At 40.3% G+C, this 21,015-nt stretch overlaps 1 protein-coding gene across 10 annotated transcripts in view; it reads left to right on the top strand.

Moving 5' to 3' along the window:
- FAM184A (family with sequence similarity 184 member A) overlaps positions 1-21,015 on the top strand; it is a 171,121-nt gene that overhangs the window by 87,885 nt on the left and 62,221 nt on the right. For all 10 annotated transcript variants that reach the window (XR_007355835.2, XM_048844683.2, XM_048844687.2 and 7 more), the window contains exons 6-9: positions 2,015-2,137; positions 11,230-11,391; positions 13,526-13,647; positions 13,848-13,998. Coding sequence is in view for 9 of the 10 variants with exons in the window: in XM_048844683.2 (XP_048700640.2) it covers positions 2,015-2,137; positions 11,230-11,391; positions 13,526-13,647; positions 13,848-13,998 (558 nt within the window). In the remaining variant the exon portion in view is untranslated. The remainder of the gene's footprint in view (positions 1-2,014; positions 2,138-11,229; positions 11,392-13,525; positions 13,648-13,847; positions 13,999-21,015) is intronic.

Raw genomic sequence — 21,015 nt, 5'->3', positions numbered from 1 at the left:
TCATTGAACAATAAGGATAAACAAAATATTGAATAGCTGCTTATTCAGTGTTCACCATCTATCATATACATAAGGCCCTACCAAATTCACAGCCCATTTTGGTCAATTTCATGGTCATAGAATTTTTAAAATAGTAAATTTCATTATTTCAGATATTTAAATCTGAAATGTTACAGTAAGTATAGATTTCCTGACCCAAAAGGAGGTTGAAGGGGGGGGGGGTGTCACAAGGTTATTGTACGGGGGAGTGTCATGGTTTTGCCACCCTTACTTCTGCACTGCTGCTGGCAGCGGCACTGCCTTCAGAGCTTGACTGGTGGAGAGCAATGGCTGCGAGCTGGGAGCTCAGCCCTGAAGACAGAGCCACTACCAGCAGCTAACACTCTCTGGCCACCCAGTGCTGAAGACACTGCAGAAGTAAGGGTGGCAATACTGTGACCCCCCGCCAACAGTAACCTTCTGACCCTTCCCCCCACAACTCCCTTTTGGGTCAGCCCCCAGTTTGAGGAAACGTTGGTCTCCCCTGTGAAATCTGTATAGTGCAGGGTAAAAGTACACACACACAAACAGATTTCACGGACGAGACCAGATTTCATGCTCCGTGATGTGTTTTTCATGGCCACAAATTTGGTAGGACCCTACCTATGCACTAAATGAGGCAGAGATCCTGTGGAGAAAATAGTATGTGATTATGTAATTTAAAGGTTTATAATACATATTCACAAGGGGGCCAAATTAAGGTTACATGGAAAACTTAATTCTGTTATTTCTAACTTGTGAGTGACTTGACGTTGCAACTTTAATGTTATTGTAATGTAATTTTTGGACCGAGTAGATTTAAAATATGTTGCACTGAGATTTGAGCTAGGACTCTTTAATCCTTCAAAATGGTTTTTGTTTTGGTTTTGGGTTTTTGTTTTTTGTTTTTTGGTTTTTTTTACTTTGAAGGCTTTCAGCATGTTTGTGACTTGAAGTTTATTAAAAGCCCATTTTGCTGCTGTTACATTTTTGTATGTTAAAATAATTTTGTAACATTGCATTATTATATGCTGGAATAATGTTCCATTTTGTCACATTCGTGTCCAAAATATTAATAAAAAGCTAGTCTTCAAAATAACTAGTTTTTTTTTAAAGAGTAACAATTCTGGCACAAACATATATGGCATAGGTTTATGAAACAGTGATGTAAGTCACAGATTGACAGATGCAGAAAGGCACACATGCAATTTATTATTTATTAATATTTCATTTTCTAATATTTATGGTGTTGTTCAAGCTGGGGCCTCTTATTAAAATCAGGGCCTTCTTAGGCTAAGTGCTGTATAAACCTGGATATAGATGCAGTCCCTGCGCCTCAAAAATTGTAATCTAAAAATGTAAGCTAAGTATCAGGGGGAGGGGTGAAAGGTAGACCGTCAAATACATACATTTTCATTACATGAATATCATTTTAGATATGTGGGTATGTTTGCTGGGTTTTTTTAGTTTTATAATGACATAAAAATTATTTACTTTCCCCAACTGCAGCTCAGCTGCCTGTCTGACCCCTCAGCATAGACTTTAAGGTTTTACTGCTTCCTCTTCTGCATTTTATATAGAAATTAAATACTATGTTATCAAATTTAAAACTCATGTTTGATGCAACTTAAGGTCCCTGAGTTGGTGGAGCCCACGTATATGGGAGACTGAGAGTCTACATTTTTGAATGCTAAATTTACTGCAAAGTAATGATGGTATTATAAAAGGAAGTTTTACATATTATTCTTTTTATCTTATCAACAAGGGATGTGGACTAGAAAGTACACAAAAAAGCCATGATCTCCAGAATAACAGGCAAAACTTACCCTGATTATAATTCCTTTGAGATAAGAGAGTTCTTTCTAGGAGTTAAAAGCTGTCGTATTTCTGGAGGAAAACAAACTCTGGTTTTCTTTTTAATACGATACATCTTTGACATGTAATGACTACTAAGAATGGATGTAATTTTTCTGTTTTGTTCTTCTGTTTTTTTAAGGAGTTGGAGCAGCAGTTTGAAAAGGAGAAACTACATCTGGAAGGGGATAAGAATCAGCTTAGACAGCAGCTGGAAAATATGAGGGAAGAACTGACTACAAAGCTGACTTCAGCCAATCAGGAGGCAAGAATTTTCTTAGTCAAATTAGCTCACTGTCATATGCATTAGCCCACATTTAATCAGTAATGATAGCTTATTCAACTGATTTTGTGAATTAGATATTGGACTGAGCCCATGCTGTTGGGCCTTTTTTAGCTCATTGTCTGTTTTAACATGAGTATTCCCAAAATATAATTCACTTGACCACTGTCAAAGTATGATTTTTTTTCTTTTACAATATATTTTCTTACAAATTAGTGTAGCAAAAGGAAAGGAAACTAAGGTACAAAACGATCATGTAAACAGCTCCATTTATCTCTACTCTGCTCATGTGCAAATCAAGTACTTACTAAATTTCCATGCATAAAATACTTCAAGAGGTAATTAAAGAGAAAAGGCCAATCTTTTTGGTAACCCAATTTTTTTATAATTTGTTTGCTGTAAAGTGTGGCTAATTTCACAGCATGCAGATGCTTTTTAAAGTTTCCTGGGAAGGAAGAATTCAACTCTTATTTCCAATAATAAAGTTATCCATTATGATACAATATATAGTCATGTATTCCAGACTACCTAATGATAGTTTTAGTTTGTATTTAAAATGTGACAAATTGGTGGTTTCCGTCAATTTCTTAGTGAGTAAGTGTCTGCCTTACAGTTTACATCCAACCAAGTCTTGGCAGAGAAACTCCCAGAGATGGTTCTTTCAGGTCAGACATATTATATTGTTCCATCAGTCTATGGAATGTTTTGCCCTGTGTCAGCAAAATACTTAAGTACATTCTTAAGTCCCATTGACCTCACTGTTCAATGGGATTTATGTGCTTTGCTGAATAGGGATGGACTTAACATATGTGCGCCAGGGCTTTGCTGAATTAGGAATTTGCATCGTTATTTCTCATGTTGTATCGATTCTGTGGACCAGAGAAGATGCCTCTCTAATTCTAACCGTGTGCAACATCAGAAAACACTAAATTCACTGTTTGTTTTTTAAAAACAGAACTGATTACTTTTGGATGACAGTACAGGATGCAGAATTATAAATTTGTATATTAAACATGTATATTTAGCTATATCTTTCTCCCTACATCTGGTACATCTTCAGCCCCTTTTGAACCTTCCATCTTCAAAGTTCATCAATGTTGCTGTTTAATCAGTCATAAATGTCACTACTGAACAATGCTTATCATTGCCGGACACTCCTCGACTCTGGCACTACTGAACAGTTATGGGAATGAGTATCTTTGCCAGTAGTTCAAGCCTTTTGAGATTGGGAATGGAAGCTCGATCTCTCTCTTGCCAGTTTGAAGGAGTACCAGAATGCCACTGACCTGGCTGCTTTAATTTTATCTCAGTGTAAAAATTATTTTCAAGTTGCTAACATGATCACTTGTGGTATTTGTTTATTTTGCCACTTCAGTAGAAAGCCTCCTTATCTCCCTTTTGTCCTCCTACGGCGGCACTTTCATGCTATCATTCCAATTTGGTTTTCTTATTGCTGTTTTAACGATTGTCTCTAGTAACATAAGCTAAAACCTTCTATATTAAATTTAATTCTTACATTTTTTGCTAATGTGTTCATATCCAGGTGGCAACTAAGTAGAGTGGAAAGAGCTGAAATTTTTATTTAGTGAGACTTCACCTTCATTATCCAGCTGCTACCGAACAGGGAATATAATTCACATTTCAAAACCGATTATCATTCTTTATTCAGAAAACATAAATCCAATCCACTAGAGTAGCTAGGGTACTTTATTTTAGGTTTTCCTTTTTTGTCTTAACTTAGTAAGTACAAGACACTGGTGCTCTGCTTACAACAATAATTTACTTCTAGACTTTCATAGGCAAAACTGGGAAAGGGTTTGTAAGAGGTACAATACTGCATTTATTTTCTGTAATTAGTACAACACTGAATATTCACTGATGCAGAAGAATCTTTCTTGTGAAATGCCAGTTCCATCCTTTTATTGTGTGTCTAACATTCCTGTTCATATGTTTACATTTTTTTAATAATATTTTGGCTCTTTACATAAAAGGAGGTATATATTTATTACCCTTTCTCTTCATAATGCCATCTGTCTGTTAGTCATGGCCAAAGATAACAACTCGCTCATGACCCTAGGATGTTCATAAAGACAGGCAATGTGGGTGAAGTAATATCTTCTTTTGGACCAATTTCTGTTGGTGAAAAAGACAAGCTTTCAAGCTTACAGAGAGATCTTCTTCAGGTCTGGGCTCTGTGCAAGAAGAGCTCTGTGTAAAATCATAAGATTGTCTCTTTCACCAACTGAAGTTGATCCAATAAAAGATATTACCTCACCTACCTTGTCGCTCCATTGTTCTAGGACCCATATGGCTACAACAACACTGCAAACATAGAGATCACATGCAGTCCCAGGTTATTGAAGTGTTACAGTTTCATCATATATCTGTGTGCTACAGAGTGTGAAAACTTGTTGATATGTTAAAGAAGTGTTGAAATGTGAAGGTGGTAAGCAGCAACATATACATTTACAGCAGGAACAGCTGGCCTACCAGATTATGAAATTGGTATAGAATCAAGTAATACAGTATCTTGAAAAAGCTTATTATAAGAGAGTTCCATAATTTCAAAACACCATCATTTGTAACACACAATTCATTGATAAGCAATTATCTTTTGGTAGCTTTGAATAACTTAGGACCTACTGGGGGGGAAAAGAGAGACCAACATGTGACTACTTCTGTATTTAGTATTGTAGAAGTGCCAAATAATTAACTTTTGTGTCACCATTTCAATTATAAACAAATATTGTCAGGGGTTTCTGAGAAAGTAGTAAAAAGTTGTTTCAAACTGAAACTTTAAAAACCAGGTATGCAATATATTGGAAGCAAATGTATCATTATACTTGAAATTTTTTGTATTTAATGTTTCGTGGGAAACAGTTAAGAAAGCAGAGTTGGTTTTAGTGTTTTTTTGAGCAGCCCTGCAAAATAGTAGTGTGCCATTCATCTCTCTGCAAAATATAAACAATTTATTTCCTCCACGGTAACACCATTATACCCAGGGCAGAACTATGGATTTTGGATAAGGTTATGGAACATTTCTTTGAAATACACCCTGAACTTAGCTGACTCTTTTTACTGTGTGTGTGTGTGTGTGTGTGTGTGTGTGTGTGTGTGTGTGTGAGAGAGAGAGAGATGGTAGTAGAAAGCAGAGTGTGTGTGTGTGTGTGAGAGAGAGAGATGGTAGTAGAAAGCGGGCATCTTTAAGTTCTGTCCTGTACTTTCCTGTTGCAGAAGTGGAGCCCAGATGATTGTTCCTTCAGCATTAGCTATTGGCTTATTTCAGTTCGTATTGGTTTAATGTTTCAAAGATATATCTTTGCAATGAAAATGGAAGCTTTTTTTTTAATTCAAGTTTGAGATTCACATGTATCACCAAATCAGAGGGCCCATTGTCACAGGCTATGTGAGGCTGAAACACTAGTGCTCTACACAAAATCAGAAATATCTTGCATCTATCGATTAGATAATTTGTTAAAATAGGACAGAAATAAAAGAAGAAATATACTTGTTTTTGGAAGTTTTCAGAAATTGCTTGCTGTTTTCTGACATGATCTTTGCCATTTTTTGCTGCTAGTCACAACTGATCCTCTTTGTATCTTTTATTTCATAATATTTATAAAGAGACCAAGTTATTGACAATTAAAAATAAGCTACTGTGTATAAAAAGTAATATATGTTAGAAAAGGAGAGAGAGAATGAGAGAAGAGAAACAGCTCTTTTGGTTCTGCCTCTTATATAATAAAGTATATTATATGTGCCATTTTTGTTTTAATGTTTTATTTCTTTAGCTTGAGCTCCATCAGTATTAACTGAAGACATTTCTCCATAGCTTTTGACAGACAAGTAGCTTTACCGACGAAAATAAGGCCTTCTGGTACCTCCTGTTTCTGCTCTTTACTCATCTCAGCACTTGTCTTTCTCTTTCTGCTTTTTTTTGTCTGCCTCAAAGAGTCAGATATGTATAGAGCACTTACGTTCTTCAGTTTTTTATTCATCTTCCTTTTTTCTCAATTTAATTTTCTTAGCTGCATCTCTAATGACTGAAATAAAGAAGGTAATGGGAAAGAAAGCAGTTAAGCAGAAAAACCCTTGCCTTATAGTTTGAGCTTATCCTTGGCCACCTTGGAAACACTTTTTACTTCCTGCCTCAAGGCCCTGTGTAGCCCTCAAGGACCTGGGCAGATAACCGACTCCTTACCCAGAATCTGAGGCAAAGTGAATATTACTACAAGGAGGTACCAGTGGAAAAGCCTGATACATTTTTTTTGTAACTGATGGTCCAGGGCAGATGAGAGACTAATGCAGTTTTCCTGTTATATTGGGCTTTTAAAAAGTCCCGTCCCACCAAGAGAGAGAACAGTTAGTGTTCTTCAACTATAGATCTCAAAGTGTTGTACAAAGGTGGATATGTATCATTTTCATTTTATATTTGGAGAAACTAAGGCACAGAGAGGTGAAGTTACTTGCTGTGTGACACTGAACAAGTCAGTGCAACTTTCTGTGCCTCAGTCTCTCCATCTGTAAACTAGGGGTAATGATACATTTGTGTAATTGGTTCACCAACTTTGATAGTAGTGCTGCTATAGACTCTCTGTCTTTGCCTGTCAGTGCCTAGAGAGTTGATTCTAGAAGAAACCTATAGTTGGGAACATAAGGAACAGAAAGTAGTTTCTCATCAGCGACATCCTAATCAGGGATCCGTGAATGTTTGCTTTTTTCTGAAAGGGCTAAGAGAATTTTCACAAACTATAAATATTGACTGGACTCGAGCAACAGCACTAAACTTTTTCCATGGTGCTAATATAGTTCCTGAGTTTGTGCTTCATTGCTTGAATTGCAACCAGAGGGCAGTGCTGAAACTACAGTAAACAAAGCTTAATTATTCAGACTGAAATTTCTCTAGGATACCAAGGTTAATGCTATGCCTCTTGCAAGGACCACGGATGTTCAGGGCTTCAGTTTTACATTTTTGACGTTGCACTCCATATGATTTTATGAAAATATGCTAATGAGTGTGAATATAATGTGACTGGAATATGCTTCATGCAAAAGGTCTCTTGCAAGGTATCATTACAAAGCTTATAATCTACTGAGTGTCTTCATCCTATTTGTATGAATGTATCATTCTTGTATCTAGGAAACTAGGAATATAAAATATAACTCTGAAGTCCTATTGTAGTTATACAAAGTGTGGACCATTAGTGGTGGTTTAGAATCTTGATGGCTCCCATCAATTAGGACAATTGACTGTAGATGGCTCTGTTTACTTGCAAGTCTTCTTGTGAGTTAGGCCAGGAAGAATGAAGGCTTGGGGTCTCACAGGAAATGTGACCATGTCATCTGGAACTGGAATCCATCTTAAACCTGGTGTTTTTCCATTTAGAAGGAGGGGTGGGGACCCAAAGAGACAAAAGATTCCCGCCTTGTGCCAAAGGTATATAAGGGGGTGGAACAGATCAAAGGGGATTCCAGTCATGAGAAATCCCCTAGCTACCATCTGAGCTGGAACAGGGACTGTATCGGGGAGAAGGATTGGGCCCAGACTAGAAAGAAGTCTAGTCTGTGAAAGAAGCTTATTGGAACATCTCTGAGGGTTTCTTAATGTATTAGGCTTAGACTTGTGGTTTTTTGTTTTATTTTGCTTGGTAATTTACTTTGTTCTGTCAGTTATTACTTGGAACCACTTAAATCCTACTTTTTATATTTAATAAAAATCACTTTTTACTTATTAATTAACCCAGAGCAAGTAATTAATACCTGGGGGAGCAAACAGCTGTGCGTATCTCTCTATCAGTGTTATAGAGGGCAAACAATTTGAGTTTACCTGTATAAGCGTCGAGTAAAACGTATTTATTTGAGGGTTGGATCCCATTGGGAACTGGGTATCTGGGAGCTAGAGACAGGAGCACTTTCTGAGCTGTTTTCTGTTAAGTCTGCAGCTTTTGTGGGACGTGGTTCAGACCTGGGTCTGTGTTTGCAGCAGGCTAGCGTGTCTGGCTCAACAAGACAGGGTACTGAAGTTCCAAGCTGCCAGGGAAAATGGGCTCAGAAGTAGTCTCCGCACATCAGGTGGCAGTCCCAAGGTGGTTTCTGTGACCCAACCTGTCACAACATTATTGTCAAAAGATGACAGGCACTTTCAGTAATATCTTTATCACCATGCTTGATCATTGGTTTGGTGTTGCCTCAGAGGAAAAATTGCCTCCTAATGAATCAAAAGTACCATCTCCTGCAACATCTAGGTTTCCTTGGAGATTTCTATCAAGTTTTGAATTAGATAAAACTCTGTTTAGCTTATACATTACATATACTCATCATTCTGATTTTGATTAACACTTTTTTCCAGCTAACTAATTCAGTAGTGTTTTTATTATTCCTGAGACAAGGTGGGTGAGGAAATCTCTTTTACTGGACCAACTCCTGTTGGTGAGAGAGACAACCTTTTAAGCCACACAGAGCACTTGTACAGGTATGAGAGAGAAACTCCCAGCATCACAGAAAAATGCAAGGTGGAACAGATTGTTTAGCATAAGTAGTTAGCATGTGTTGTAATCAACCATTCAAGGTAGAGTGGCCTATTAAGATTTCTGCTGTCATGGGAGAAAAAGAGGGAGTTAGTTGGTTATAGATTGTTATAATAAGCCATAAATATAGTGCTTATGTTCAGTCCATGATTTTTAGTGTCTGACAGAGTAATGAATATAAGCCCCCAAGCTCATCTTTTGAAAGTTTTGTGCAGGATTCCTTTGAGGATGAGGACTGATAGGTCACTTTGTGAAAAGTGTTCACTCACAGGTGAATCGGGTGTTTTTGTCTTTTTATCATTTTCCTGTGTGAGTTCATTTGAGATCATAGTGATTGACTAGTTTCTCTCACACAGTTGTTGGGGCATTTAGAGGTATACCACAGGTTGTGATAGGCATATGTAAGATCCATGGAAGGATCTTTGGGGCAGGGGATTGTTGATTGACATGGCTGCAACTACACATCATTATTCCTGGTATTCTTGGACTTGGCCTGTTTTTAGTTTTTCTTCTGTTTCAATTTTTAATTTTTTTATAAAAATAATAACTAAGGAAACCAAGAGACTAAGAAGCAAAGAAAGACCCAGAACAGGAGGAGCTGAGGTGCCTTCTTTTCATTGGTTCTGCTGCCTGTGTATCAAAATTTATGAGAAAAATCTAGATAGGATATGGAAGTCCAGAAAACAAATTAGTAATAACTGATCTTTTCCTCCCTAATGTGGAGGAAAATATCAATAACAGATGGTAATATTAGTATTTGTAAATAACTGTAGAAACATGTTAAAAAAATCTTAATTTTCTGCCCCAAATATTGAAACCAAGTTTACTCATATTTGTAAAATAAATACTTGCGGACTACTATGTCGCATTGCTCAGGGTTAACGATTGCATACTTTGTACTGTATACTTGAAGTGGAGGAATTCTTAAGGTCACCATTAGATCCTTTTTAATTGCTTGACTTCTAACGATTTGAAGTTTTTCAAATGAAGAATTTAATGTAACGTTCTTGTAGTGTGTTAGAGGCTTTTTTGTATTAAAATGTGTCCTGATTAATGGTTAAAATAGGTCAATGAAGGGGATGGAATTCCCGGTGTCTGTTGCTTGGTCAGGGGCTTTTCTGAACAATTCACTTACTCTCATCACTTTTATTCCTTTGGCTGCTCCTTTTGCTGTAGTGTAAGTTCCTCTTGGTGATTCTCCTGTTCCCCAACCTTCCACTCAGCTTCTGCTCAGACTCTGGGGCAAGAACGAAGTTTCACCCTTTTCCTCTGTCTTGTTGCTAGTCTTTTGACAGGGGATGAAAGTCCCCTTGGCATTTCACCTGTTCCCTGCTGCACTCGGTCATGATTGTTGCTGCTTCTGCGGGGGCTCTCCTGAGTACTTCACCTGCTAATCCTTTCCCCCCACCCTCCTTGTTGCACCTACCCTTGGGGCCAACATGCCCCGTGTTGTACTCTCACTCTGCTGTCTAAAGCTGCCAGGTCCCAGGGGTCCCCTTGGTGTCATGCTTTCCATTCAGTCTTTTTTTGCCTTAAATTCGTTAATACACAGCACTGAACTATGACACCATGCTGACAAAAAGGGAGACCAGGCTCAAGAGGAGTAGAACAGCACCTGCTATGCTTTCATAGTGAGAAGGAGGACTGGGAGTCTAGCAACAGCGAAACGCGGGAGGAGAAGGAAGGACTGAGCTAGCAGCTGAGAACAAGACCACATTTGGTCAAAATGAGAGTTGGGGACAGGCAGGACCTGATTGCAGGTGCAAAGTGGCCCGGGCAGTACCAAAGTCCAACCTATTTTTCACGTGTTCTTACCTCAATTCTTCACTATGTATCCCTAGCTCAGTCCCTAAATTCCACACCCCATTTCAGAGCACCGCTACTTCTTCTGCTCTTACTGCTTGCCTGGGTGCCACCCTGGCAGTCTACCCCCCAAAACAGTCTAACACGAGCCCCTCCTATTTGTATTCTGTAAAATTTTTCACAAAATGTTCCAAAGTGCAGGTTTGGATACCTTTTCCTTTAAAGGTGTTCAATTATTAATCTTACAAATATTGTAAATTTAAATATATAGGAGGAATTCTGCCTGTCAGGACATGAAAGTAGTCGTATTAAAGAGAAAATAGGTTGCATGGACAAAAATTGATTTACAAGGAAGAGAATAGTATTCACTAAAGTAAAACTCTTTGTATACACAGGGATCAAAAACCCGTGCCTGGCCCTGGCTTGTGGGGCTCTGACTCCACGGTTAAAAATCACTGTGTAGGTGCTCAGGCCCATGCTGAAGCCCAAGCTTCGAGACCCTGCAAGGGAGGAGGATACCGGATCCTGATCTCCAGCCTGAACCCAAATGTCTGCACGGTGATTTTTTTAGCCCTGCAGCCTGAGCCCTGCCAGCCTGAGTCAGCTGACCTGGGCCAGCTTTTGCCATACGGTGGGTCTTTTATCCCTGTGTAGACGTATCCTTAGAGTGAAAGATAAGAGGCTGATTTTGTTTAGTTCCCACTAGTAATGATTATGAAAATATTGTATCTCTTTATATTGTAGGTGTGTTGTCTACAAGACCAAGTAAGAAAAAGTGAACAGGGCCTTGGTGCTGCAGAAGGACACATCTCCAATCTTCAAGAAACCCAGGAAATACTCCAAAAAGAACTAGAGTTATCCAAAGCAAGGCTGAGAGAAACCACGGAATCATTGTATAATATTGAGGTAACCACATGATGGGAAAGCAAATGATTTAAAACAGAATTACAGTGTTTACTGACTGTTTTTTAAACATCAAGACCTGGTTTAATGCAGTGGTTCTCAAAGCTGGTCCGCCGCTTGTTCAGGGAAAGCCTCTGGCATGCCGGACCAGTTTGTTTATCTGCCACGTCCGCAGGTTCGGCCGATCGTGGCTCCCGCTGCCCGCGGTTCGCCACTCCAGGCCAATGGACATGCTGGCCGTCCTTCCCACAGCCCCTATTGGCCTGAAGCGGCAAACTGCTGCCAGTGGGAGCTGCAATCGGCCGAACCTGCGGACACGGCAGGTAAACAAAGCGGCAGACCGGCTTTGAGAACCACTGTTTTAATGGGTATATTAAACAAGTGGCTTCATATAGCCCTATTAAAAAAAAATGCTGATTTCCTTTTTTTTTTTTTCATTTCAAGGCTTAGAACATAAAAATTAGATATGAATATTTTAAGAGGTCATTTCTATTATTAACTGAGTGTTGCGACAAATACATCTTTCTCTAGCTAATTGAAATTGTACTGTAAACAACTCTGAGTAGCTTTATTAGAGCTAGAATTTTGTGTTTTACTCTTGTTGGTTTTCATTTCATGTGCGCTCAAACCATGAAATAAACATTTAATTGACATGTCCTTTTTTAAAATTTTCTTTTTAAAAGTGGAAGATATCCCTAAAAGACTGAGTAAGAAAGCTTCAGAAAGCAAATGCACAGAGGTTCACAATTACTGTAAAGTGAAAAAAGGTGTTAAGGATATTCTTCTCTTGAAACTAAATTCAACAAAAAACAGTAGTACTGTTCGGTGAACCTCTGACTTAGTCTGCTATATAAACATATAATTTATTTTTTGTTGTTTTGTGAACTAAATTTGCTGTAGGATTTGCATCTTAAATTATGTGTGTGCTTATGTATGTGAAAATACTCTTTGTCCCCTCAGTTAATTTCCTTTTAAAAACCTACTGAGGCCTTACAGAAATGTAGGCTATTTAGAGACCAATTTGCTTATTGTGTACTGTCATATTTTCTTTCCATTTACGGTTCTTGAAAAGGAAAACAGCATTTTCAGTATTTATTTGTTTTTGTTGTTTTTTCCCTATCTGAAATCATAATTCTCTATTTGTGATGTCATACGTGGTTGCTATGGAAAATATCCTTTACATAGTAAATCTTTTAGGTAAATGCTTAAACGTGAATAATCCCATCCCCTATCTGGCAGAATAATAGTCTTTGCCAAGGTCCAATGTAAAAGATTGCTAGTTTAAGCCTAGCATCTTTTTTTGTCCCAACCTGTAACATTCAGATAACCACTGTGCATTCAGAAAGAATAAGCATCTGAAATTTAAATGTTCACATTTAAGAAATGGTTAATACTAGCAGTTGTCTCAGCAAGTTTTAGAATGTATTGATTAGAGCAGGGCGAATACTGCAAAAAGTGTCCCATGAATATTAATTTAAAAAAAACTCTGATACTCTCCACATGCCTCATGTGTTGGCTTTTCATAAATAAAGCAAACACTGCTGGCAGGAATGTTTATTGTAACTATGAAGTTTAAGCAAATATTACAAAATGTTCAAATGAATTTTGAATTCCTGATTACAAGTGTCCACCACAAAAACCTGATTCTTATAATTATGCCTGGCCAGGTAAGGAACAGAAAAACATACCATGTGAACTTTGTATCTGATCAAAACAGCTCAAATGTTGAATTTCAAGTGCTGAATACTTCCAGCCAACCATTTGCATATGATACATACAAACAAACATTACTTGCATAAATGATTTCTTGAAAAATTTCAAATAAGTAATAAATTAAAGAAAATATTTTGTCAGAAATATGACAGAAGTATAATTCAGGGAGCTCAAATATTTGTGGAGCTGAAAATAACAATGAAAACAGTCTTCATTAGGAGTCAGATTTTTGAATTATTTTATTAATTATTTTATACTTTAATCATGTTATAATAAGGCACCTGTAAACAAGTGTTTAATGACCAAAAATGTCAATGCTAGTCCTATACACTGGCAGGAATTTTATTTTGATTCAGAGAAAGATTTCTGTTCAAAATACTTTTTTGCAGCTGCTGAGTCTCCATTATAAAGTTTGTATTTTCAGGGGGAACTAGAACAGGAGAGACAGCAGCATGAAGCAAAGATTTCTGCTATGAGGGAAGAGGAGAAGATGAAAGTTGACAGAATGGCTCGTGACCTAGAAATAAAATGGACAGAAAATCTTCGGCAAGTGTTTTTTCTTTGTTTTAAATAGGAAAGAAAAGCATGCATTAAATGAAACAAGTCATTATTAATGCAATGTACAGGTACAGCAAATATTTTTTTAATTATATAAGCATTTCAAATTCACTTCTCAATAATACTTGTTAATTTTTATTTTTATGAAAGGCTAGATCATGTTTTAGTTATATTACTTTTTCTTTCAGACATGAATGTAGTAAACTTCGTGAAGAGTTGAGGCTTCAGCATGAAGAGGATAAAAAGGCCGCCATGACTCAGCTCTTGCAACTGAAAGAACGTGAAAAAAATGCTGCCAGGGATGGCTGGCAAAAGAAGGTAGAAGATCTTTTAGACCAGGTAACTAGAACGGCTAGTTAAGTATCAAAGGAAAGTTATAATTTGGATTTAGGCTGCTGATGGTTTATTACTGACTAATTGTATGAAAGCAGTATAAAACTTGTCTCTAGGCTTAATTTGGATGATAACTCATTAGAGATTACTCAGTAATAACAATACTGATTTAATGTGAAAACCTTTCTTACTCATTAAAATGATGAGAAAGAGTATACTCTTTTTTTCCTTGTGGTACTGAACATGAGGAAACTGTTTTCATTTCTTTGGTATTCTTATCCACGCTCTGTGGATTTATGCCTCTCTACCTATTAATGTTTCTTGTTGTAGGTATTTATGTATGTTTATATTGCTTAGTTAGTTTTGTAATTATTTGGAGGTATCATACATGTTTACATTGATGGTACAGTAGAAAATATGTAAAATGTCAAAATTTGCCAATTACCAGTATCACCACACATTTACTGCACCTATCTCCTGCCCTAAATATGGGGGAAACTATCGTAATCTCAGATACTACTGTACAGTAATTTTTGATAAATGCTGGCTTTTTAATTGCAGCTACTGTGTGTAGTCATGCTAATATTTACTATAATAAAGTGCTTTCCCCCTGTTAAATCATTCACACAAATGCTTTGTTTTATACTTTTTTGCAATGCCAGTAGTGAAGTAGCATTGAGTTGATTGACTACTTGGATGAAAAAGACAGATAAGAGAAGGCCAAACATAATTTTAGTGACAGAAAGGAATAGCTTTTTGGAAATGATTTAGTAAACACATGTTATTTTTGTGTCTGTATGGTGACTGCTTCAGCTATGGCTTCAACTTTGAGAGCTCAAAAACTTAAGTGTGCAGCTTTGTGCGCACAATTAATTATGGGTGCATATGTTAGTATTTCCCCATCTAATTACCTGATTTTATACACTGTGGGAAATTTGTTTGTCAGTGCTATAATTTGTGCCCATAAAAGTGGAGGCTTCTGAAAATCTTGACCTAAATTATCTTTTACAGCTTGGATGTTATCAAGGACTTTTGCTTGTCTCATTTTTAAGAGTTCATTCTCATTTTGAGTAGTATTATTTTTGAAGACTGATTTATTCCCATTTTTTCAGCTTGTAAGTGGCACATTCTCAATTACATTCCCAAAAGCAGCTCAATTTAAAAAGTGGTATATCAGCCAAAACATGCTAAACTTTGTGTTTTTTTTTTTAATTTGTGTTAAAAATACTTTAATTATATTTAAGCTACTTAACAAAATGTGTTGTAATTAGGGTTATCAATTAAATCGCAGTTAATTCACGCAATTAAAAATAATTAATCGCAATTAAAAAATTAGTCGCGATTAATCGCAGTTTTAATCGCACTTTTAAACGATAGAATGCCAATTGAAATTTATTAAATGTTTCTGGATATTTTTCTACATTTTCAAATATATTGATTTCAGTTACAGCACAGAATACAAAGTTTACAGTGCTCAATTTATATTACTTTTGATTACAAATATTTGCACTGTAAAAATGACAAACCAAAGAAATAGTATTTTTCAATTCCCCTAGTACAAGTACTGTCATGCAATCTCTTTATGGTGAAAGTGCAACTTACAAATGTAGATTTTTTGTTTGTTGCATAACTGCACTCCATAACAAAGCAATGTAAAACTTTAGTGCCTACAGTCCACTCAGTCCTACTTCTTGTTCAGCCAATCGCCAAGAGAAACAAGTTTGTTTGTATTTACAGGAGATAATGCTGCCCGCTTCTTTCTTACAATGTCACCTGAAAGTGAGAACAAACGTTTGCATGGCACTTTTGTAGCCGGCATTGCAAGGTATTTACATTCCAGATATACTAAATATTCATCTGCCTCTTCATGCTTCGACCACCATAGAATCATAGACTAGTAGGGTTGGAAGAGACCTCAGGAGGTCATCTAGTCCAATCCCCTGCTCAAATCAGAACCAACACCAACTAAATCATCCCAGCCAAGGCTTTGTCAAGCCGAGCCTTAAAAACCTCTAAGGATGGAGATTCCACCACCTCCCTAGGCAACCCATTCCAATCATTGACCACCCTCCTAGTGAAATCATGTTTCCTAATATCCAACCTAGACTTTCCCCACTGCAGCTTGAGACCATTGCTTCTTGTTCTGTCATCTACCACCACTGAGAACAGCCTAGCTCCATTCTCTTTGGAACTCCCCTTCAGGTAGTTGAAGGCTGCTATCAAATCCCCCCTCACTCTTCTCTTATGCAGACTAAATAATCCCAGTTCCCTCAGCCTCTCTTTGTAAGTCATGTGTTCCAGACCCCTAATCATTTTTGTTGCCCTCTGCTGGACTCTCTCCAATTTGTCCACATCCCTTCTGCAGTGGGGGGACCAAAACTGGAGGCAATACTCCAGGTGTGGCCTCACCAGTGCCAAATAGAGGGGAATAATCACTTCCCTCGATCTGCTACTAATGCTCCTGCTAATACAGCCCAATATGCCGTTGGCCTTCTTGACAACAAGGGCACACTGTTGACTCATATCCAGCTTCTCGTCCACTGCAATCCCCACGTCTTTTTCTGCAGAACTGCTGCTTAGCTAGTTGGTCCCCAGGCTGTAGCGGTGCATGGGATTCTTCCTTCGTAAGTGCAGGACTCTGCACTTGTCCTTGTTGAACCTAGTCAGATTTCTTTTGGCCCAATCCTCCAAATTGTCTAGGTCACTCTGGACCCTATCCCTACCCTCCAGGATATCTACCTCTCCCTCCAGTTTAGTGTCATCTGCGAACTTGCTGAGGATGCAATTAAACCAATCATCCAGATCATTAATAAAGATGTTGAACAAAACTAGTCCCATTCCAGAGGACATGCTTCCATGCTGATGATGCTTGTTTAAAAAAAAAAAAAATGCAGTAATTAAATTTGTGACTGAACTCCTTGGAGGAGAATTGTATGTCTCCTGCTCCATGGTTTTACCTGCTTTCTGCCATGTATTTTGTGTTATGGTAGTCTCAGATGACGACCCAGAACATGTTGTTTGATTTAAGAGCACTTTCACTGCAGATTTGACAAAACACAAAGAGGGTACCAATGTGAGATTTCTAAAGATAGCTACAGTGCTCAACCCAAGGTTTAAGAATCTAAGGGTATGTCTACACTACGGAATAAGGTCGAATTTATAGAAGTTGGTTTTTTAGAAATCGGTTTTATATATTCGAGTGTGTGTGTCCCCACAGAAAATGCTCTAAGTGCATTAAGTGCATTAACTCGGCGGAGCGCTTCCACAGTACCGAGGCTAGAGTCGACTTCCGGAGCGTTGCACTGTGGGTAGCTATCCCACAGTTCCCGCAGTCTCCGCTGCCCATTGGAATTCTGGGTTGAGATCCTAATGCCTGATGGGGCTAAAACATTGTCGCGGGTGGTTCTGGGTACATATCGTCAAGCCCCCGTTCCCTCCCTCCCTCCGTGAAAGCAAGGGCAGACAATCATTTCGCGCCTTTTTTCCTGAGTTACCTGTGCAGACGCCATACCGCTGCAAGCATGGAGCCCGCTCAGGTAACCGTCACCCTATGTCTCCTGGATGCTGGCAGACGCAGTACGGCATTGCTACACAGAAGCAGCAACCCCTTGCCTTGTGGCAGCAGACGTTACAGTACGACTGGTAGCCGTCATCGTCATGTCCGAGGTGCTCCTGGCCACGTCGGCTGGGAGCGCCTGGGCAGACATGGGTGCAGGGACTAAATTTGGAGTGACTTGACCAGGTCATTCTCTTTAGTCCTGCAGTCAGTCCTATTGAACCGTCTTATGGTGAGCGGGCAGGCGATACGGACTGCTAGCAGTCGTACTGTACCATCTTCTGCCAGGCAGGCAAGAGATGAAGATGGCTAGCAGTCGTACTGTACCATCTTCTGCCGAGCAGCCATGAGATGTGGATGGCATGCAGTCCTTCTGCACCGTCTGCTGCCAGCCAAAGATGTAAAAGATAGATGGAGTGGGTCAAAACAAGAAATAGACCAGATTTGTTTTGTACTCATTTGCTTCCCCCCCCCCCCGTCTAGGGGACTCATTCTTCTAGATCACACTGCAGTCACTCACAGAGAAGGTGCAGCGAGGTAAATCTAGCCATGTATCAATCAGAGGCCAGGCTAACCTTCTTGTTCCAATAAGGACAATAACTTAGGTGCACCATTTCTTATTGGAACCCTCTGTGAAGTCCTGCCTGAAATACTCCTTGATGTAAAGCCACCCCCTTTGTTGATTTTAGCTCCCTGAAGCCAACCCTGTAAGCCGTGTCCTCAGTCGCCCCTCCCGGCGTCAGAGCAACAGCAAACAATCGGGTATCTGAGAGTGCTGTCCAGAGCAGTCACAATGGAGCACTCTGATTGGGCTAAAACATTGTCGCGGGTGGTTCTGGGTACGTATCGTCAGGCCCCCGTTCCCTCCCTCCCTCCGTGAAAGCAAGGGCAGACAATCATTTCGCGCGTTTTTTCCTGAGTTACCTGTGCAGACGCCATACCACGGCAAGCATGGAGCCCGCTCAGGTAACCGTGTCACCCTATGTCTCCTGGGTGCTGGCAGACGCGGTACGGCTTTGCTGTACAGTAGCAGCAACCCATTGCCTTCTGGCAGCAGATGGTGCAATACGACTGGTAGTCGTCCTCGTCGTGTCAGAGGTGCTCCTGGCCACGTCGGCTGGGAGCGCCTGGGCAGACATGGGCGCAGGGACTAAATTTGGAGTGACTTGACCAGGTCATTCTCTTTAGTCCTGCAGTCAGTCCTATTGAACCGTCTTATGGTGAGCGGGCAGGCGATACGGACTGCTAGCAGTCGTACTGTACCATCTTCTGCCAGGCAGGCAAGAGATGAGGATTGCTAGTAGTCGTATTGTACCATCTTCTGCCAGGCAGGCAAGAGATGAAGATGGCTAGCAGTCGTACTGTACCATCTTCTGCCGAGCAGCCATGAGATGTGGATGGCATGCAGTCCTTCTGCACCGTCTGCTGCCAGCCAAAGATGTAAAAGATAGATGGAGTGGGTCAAAACAAGAAATAGACCAGATTTGTTTTGTACTCATTTGCCTCCTCCCCTGTCTAGGGGACTCATTCCTCTAGGTCACACTGCAGTCACTCACAGAGAAGGTGCAGCGAGGTAAATCTAGCCATGTATCAATCAGAGGCCAGGCTAACCTCCTTGTTCCAATAAGAACGATAACTTAGGTGCACCATTTCTTATTGGAACCCTCCGTGAAGTCCTGCCTGAAATACTCCTTGATGTACAGGCACCCCCTTTGTTGATTTTAGCTCCCTGAAGCCAACCCTGTAAGCCGTGTCGTCAGTCGCCCCTCCCTCCGTCAGAGCAACGGCAGACAATCGTTCCGCGCCTTTTTTCTGTGCGGACGCCATACCAAGGCAAGCATGGAGGCCGCTCAGCTCACTTTGGCAATTAGGAGCACATTAAACACCACACGCATTATCCAGCAGTATATGCAGCACCAGAACCTGGCAAAGCGATACCGGGCGAGGAGGCGACGTCAGCGCGGTCACGTGAGTGATCAGGACATGGACACAGATTTCTCTGAAAGCATGGGCCCTGACAATGCATGCATCATGGTGCTAATGGGGCAGGTTCATGCTGTGGAACGCCGATTCTGGGCTCGGGAAACAAGCACAGACTGGTGGGACCGCATAGTGTGGCAGGTCTGGGACGATTCCCAGTGGCTGCGAAACTTTCGCATGCGTAAGGGCACTTTCATGGAACTTTGTGACTTGCTTTCCCCTGCCCTGAGGCGCATGAATACCAAGATGAGAGCAGCCCTCACAGTTGAGAAGCGAGTGGCGATAGCCCTGTGGAAGCTTGCAACGCCAGACAGCTACCGGTCAGCTGGGAATCAATTTGGAGTGGGCAAATCTACTGTGGGGGCTGTTGTGATGCAAGTAGCCCACGCAATCAAAGATCTGCTGATATCAAGGGTAGTGACCCTGGGAAATGTGCAGGTCATAGTGGATGGCTTTGCTGCAATGGGATTCCCTAACTGTGGTGGGGCTATAGACGGAACCCATATCCCTATCTTGGCACCGGAGCACCAAGCCGCCGAGTACATAAACCGCAAGGGGTACTTTTCGATAGTGCTGCAAGCTCTGGTGGATCACAAGGGTCGTTTCACCAACATCAACGTGGGATGGCCGGGAAAGGTGCATGATGCTCACATCTTCAGGAACTCTGGTCTGTTTCAAAAGCTGCAGGAAGGGACTTTATTCCCAGACCAGAAAATAACTGTTGGGGATGTTGAAATGCCTATATGTATCCTTGGGGACCCAGCCTACCCCTTAATGCCATGGCTCATGAAGCGGTACACAGGCAGCCTGGACAGTAGTCAGGAGCTGTTCAACTACAGGCTGAGCAAGTGCAGAATGGTGGTAGAATGTGCATTTGGACGTTTAAAGGCGCGCTGGCGCAGTTTACTGACTCGCTTAGACCTCAGCGAAACCAGTATTCCCACTGTTATTACTGCTTGCTGTGTGCTCCACAATATCTGTGAGAGTAAGGGGGAGACGTTTATGGTGGGGTGGGAGGTTGAGGCAAATCGCCTGGCTGCTGGTTACGCGCAGCCAGACACCAGGGCGGTTAGAAGAGCACAGGAGGGCGCGGTACGCATCAGAGAAGCTTTGAAAACCAGTTTCATGACTGGCCAGGCTACGGTGTGAAAGTTCTGTTTGTTTCTCCTTGATGAAACCCCCCGCCCCTTGGTTCACTCTACTTCCCTGTAAGCTAACCACCCGCCCCTCCTCCCTTCAATCACCGCTTGCAGAGGCAATAAAGTCATTGTTGCTTCACATTCATGCATTCTTCATTCATTCATCACACAAATAGGGGGATGACTACCAAGGTAGCCCAGGAGGGGTGGTGGAGGAGGGAAGGAAAATGCCACACAGCACTTTAAGCACAGCACTTTAAAAGTTTACAACTTTAAAATTTATTGAATGCCAGCCTTCTTTTTTTTTGGGCAATCCTCTGTGGTGGAGTGGCTGGTTGGCCGGAGGCC

This window comes from Caretta caretta, chromosome 3, assembly GCF_965140235.1.
Source record: "Caretta caretta isolate rCarCar2 chromosome 3, rCarCar1.hap1, whole genome shotgun sequence".
Taxonomy (NCBI): Eukaryota; Metazoa; Chordata; order Testudines; family Cheloniidae; genus Caretta; species Caretta caretta.
This window is presented reverse-complemented; position numbering and strand designations above follow the sequence as displayed.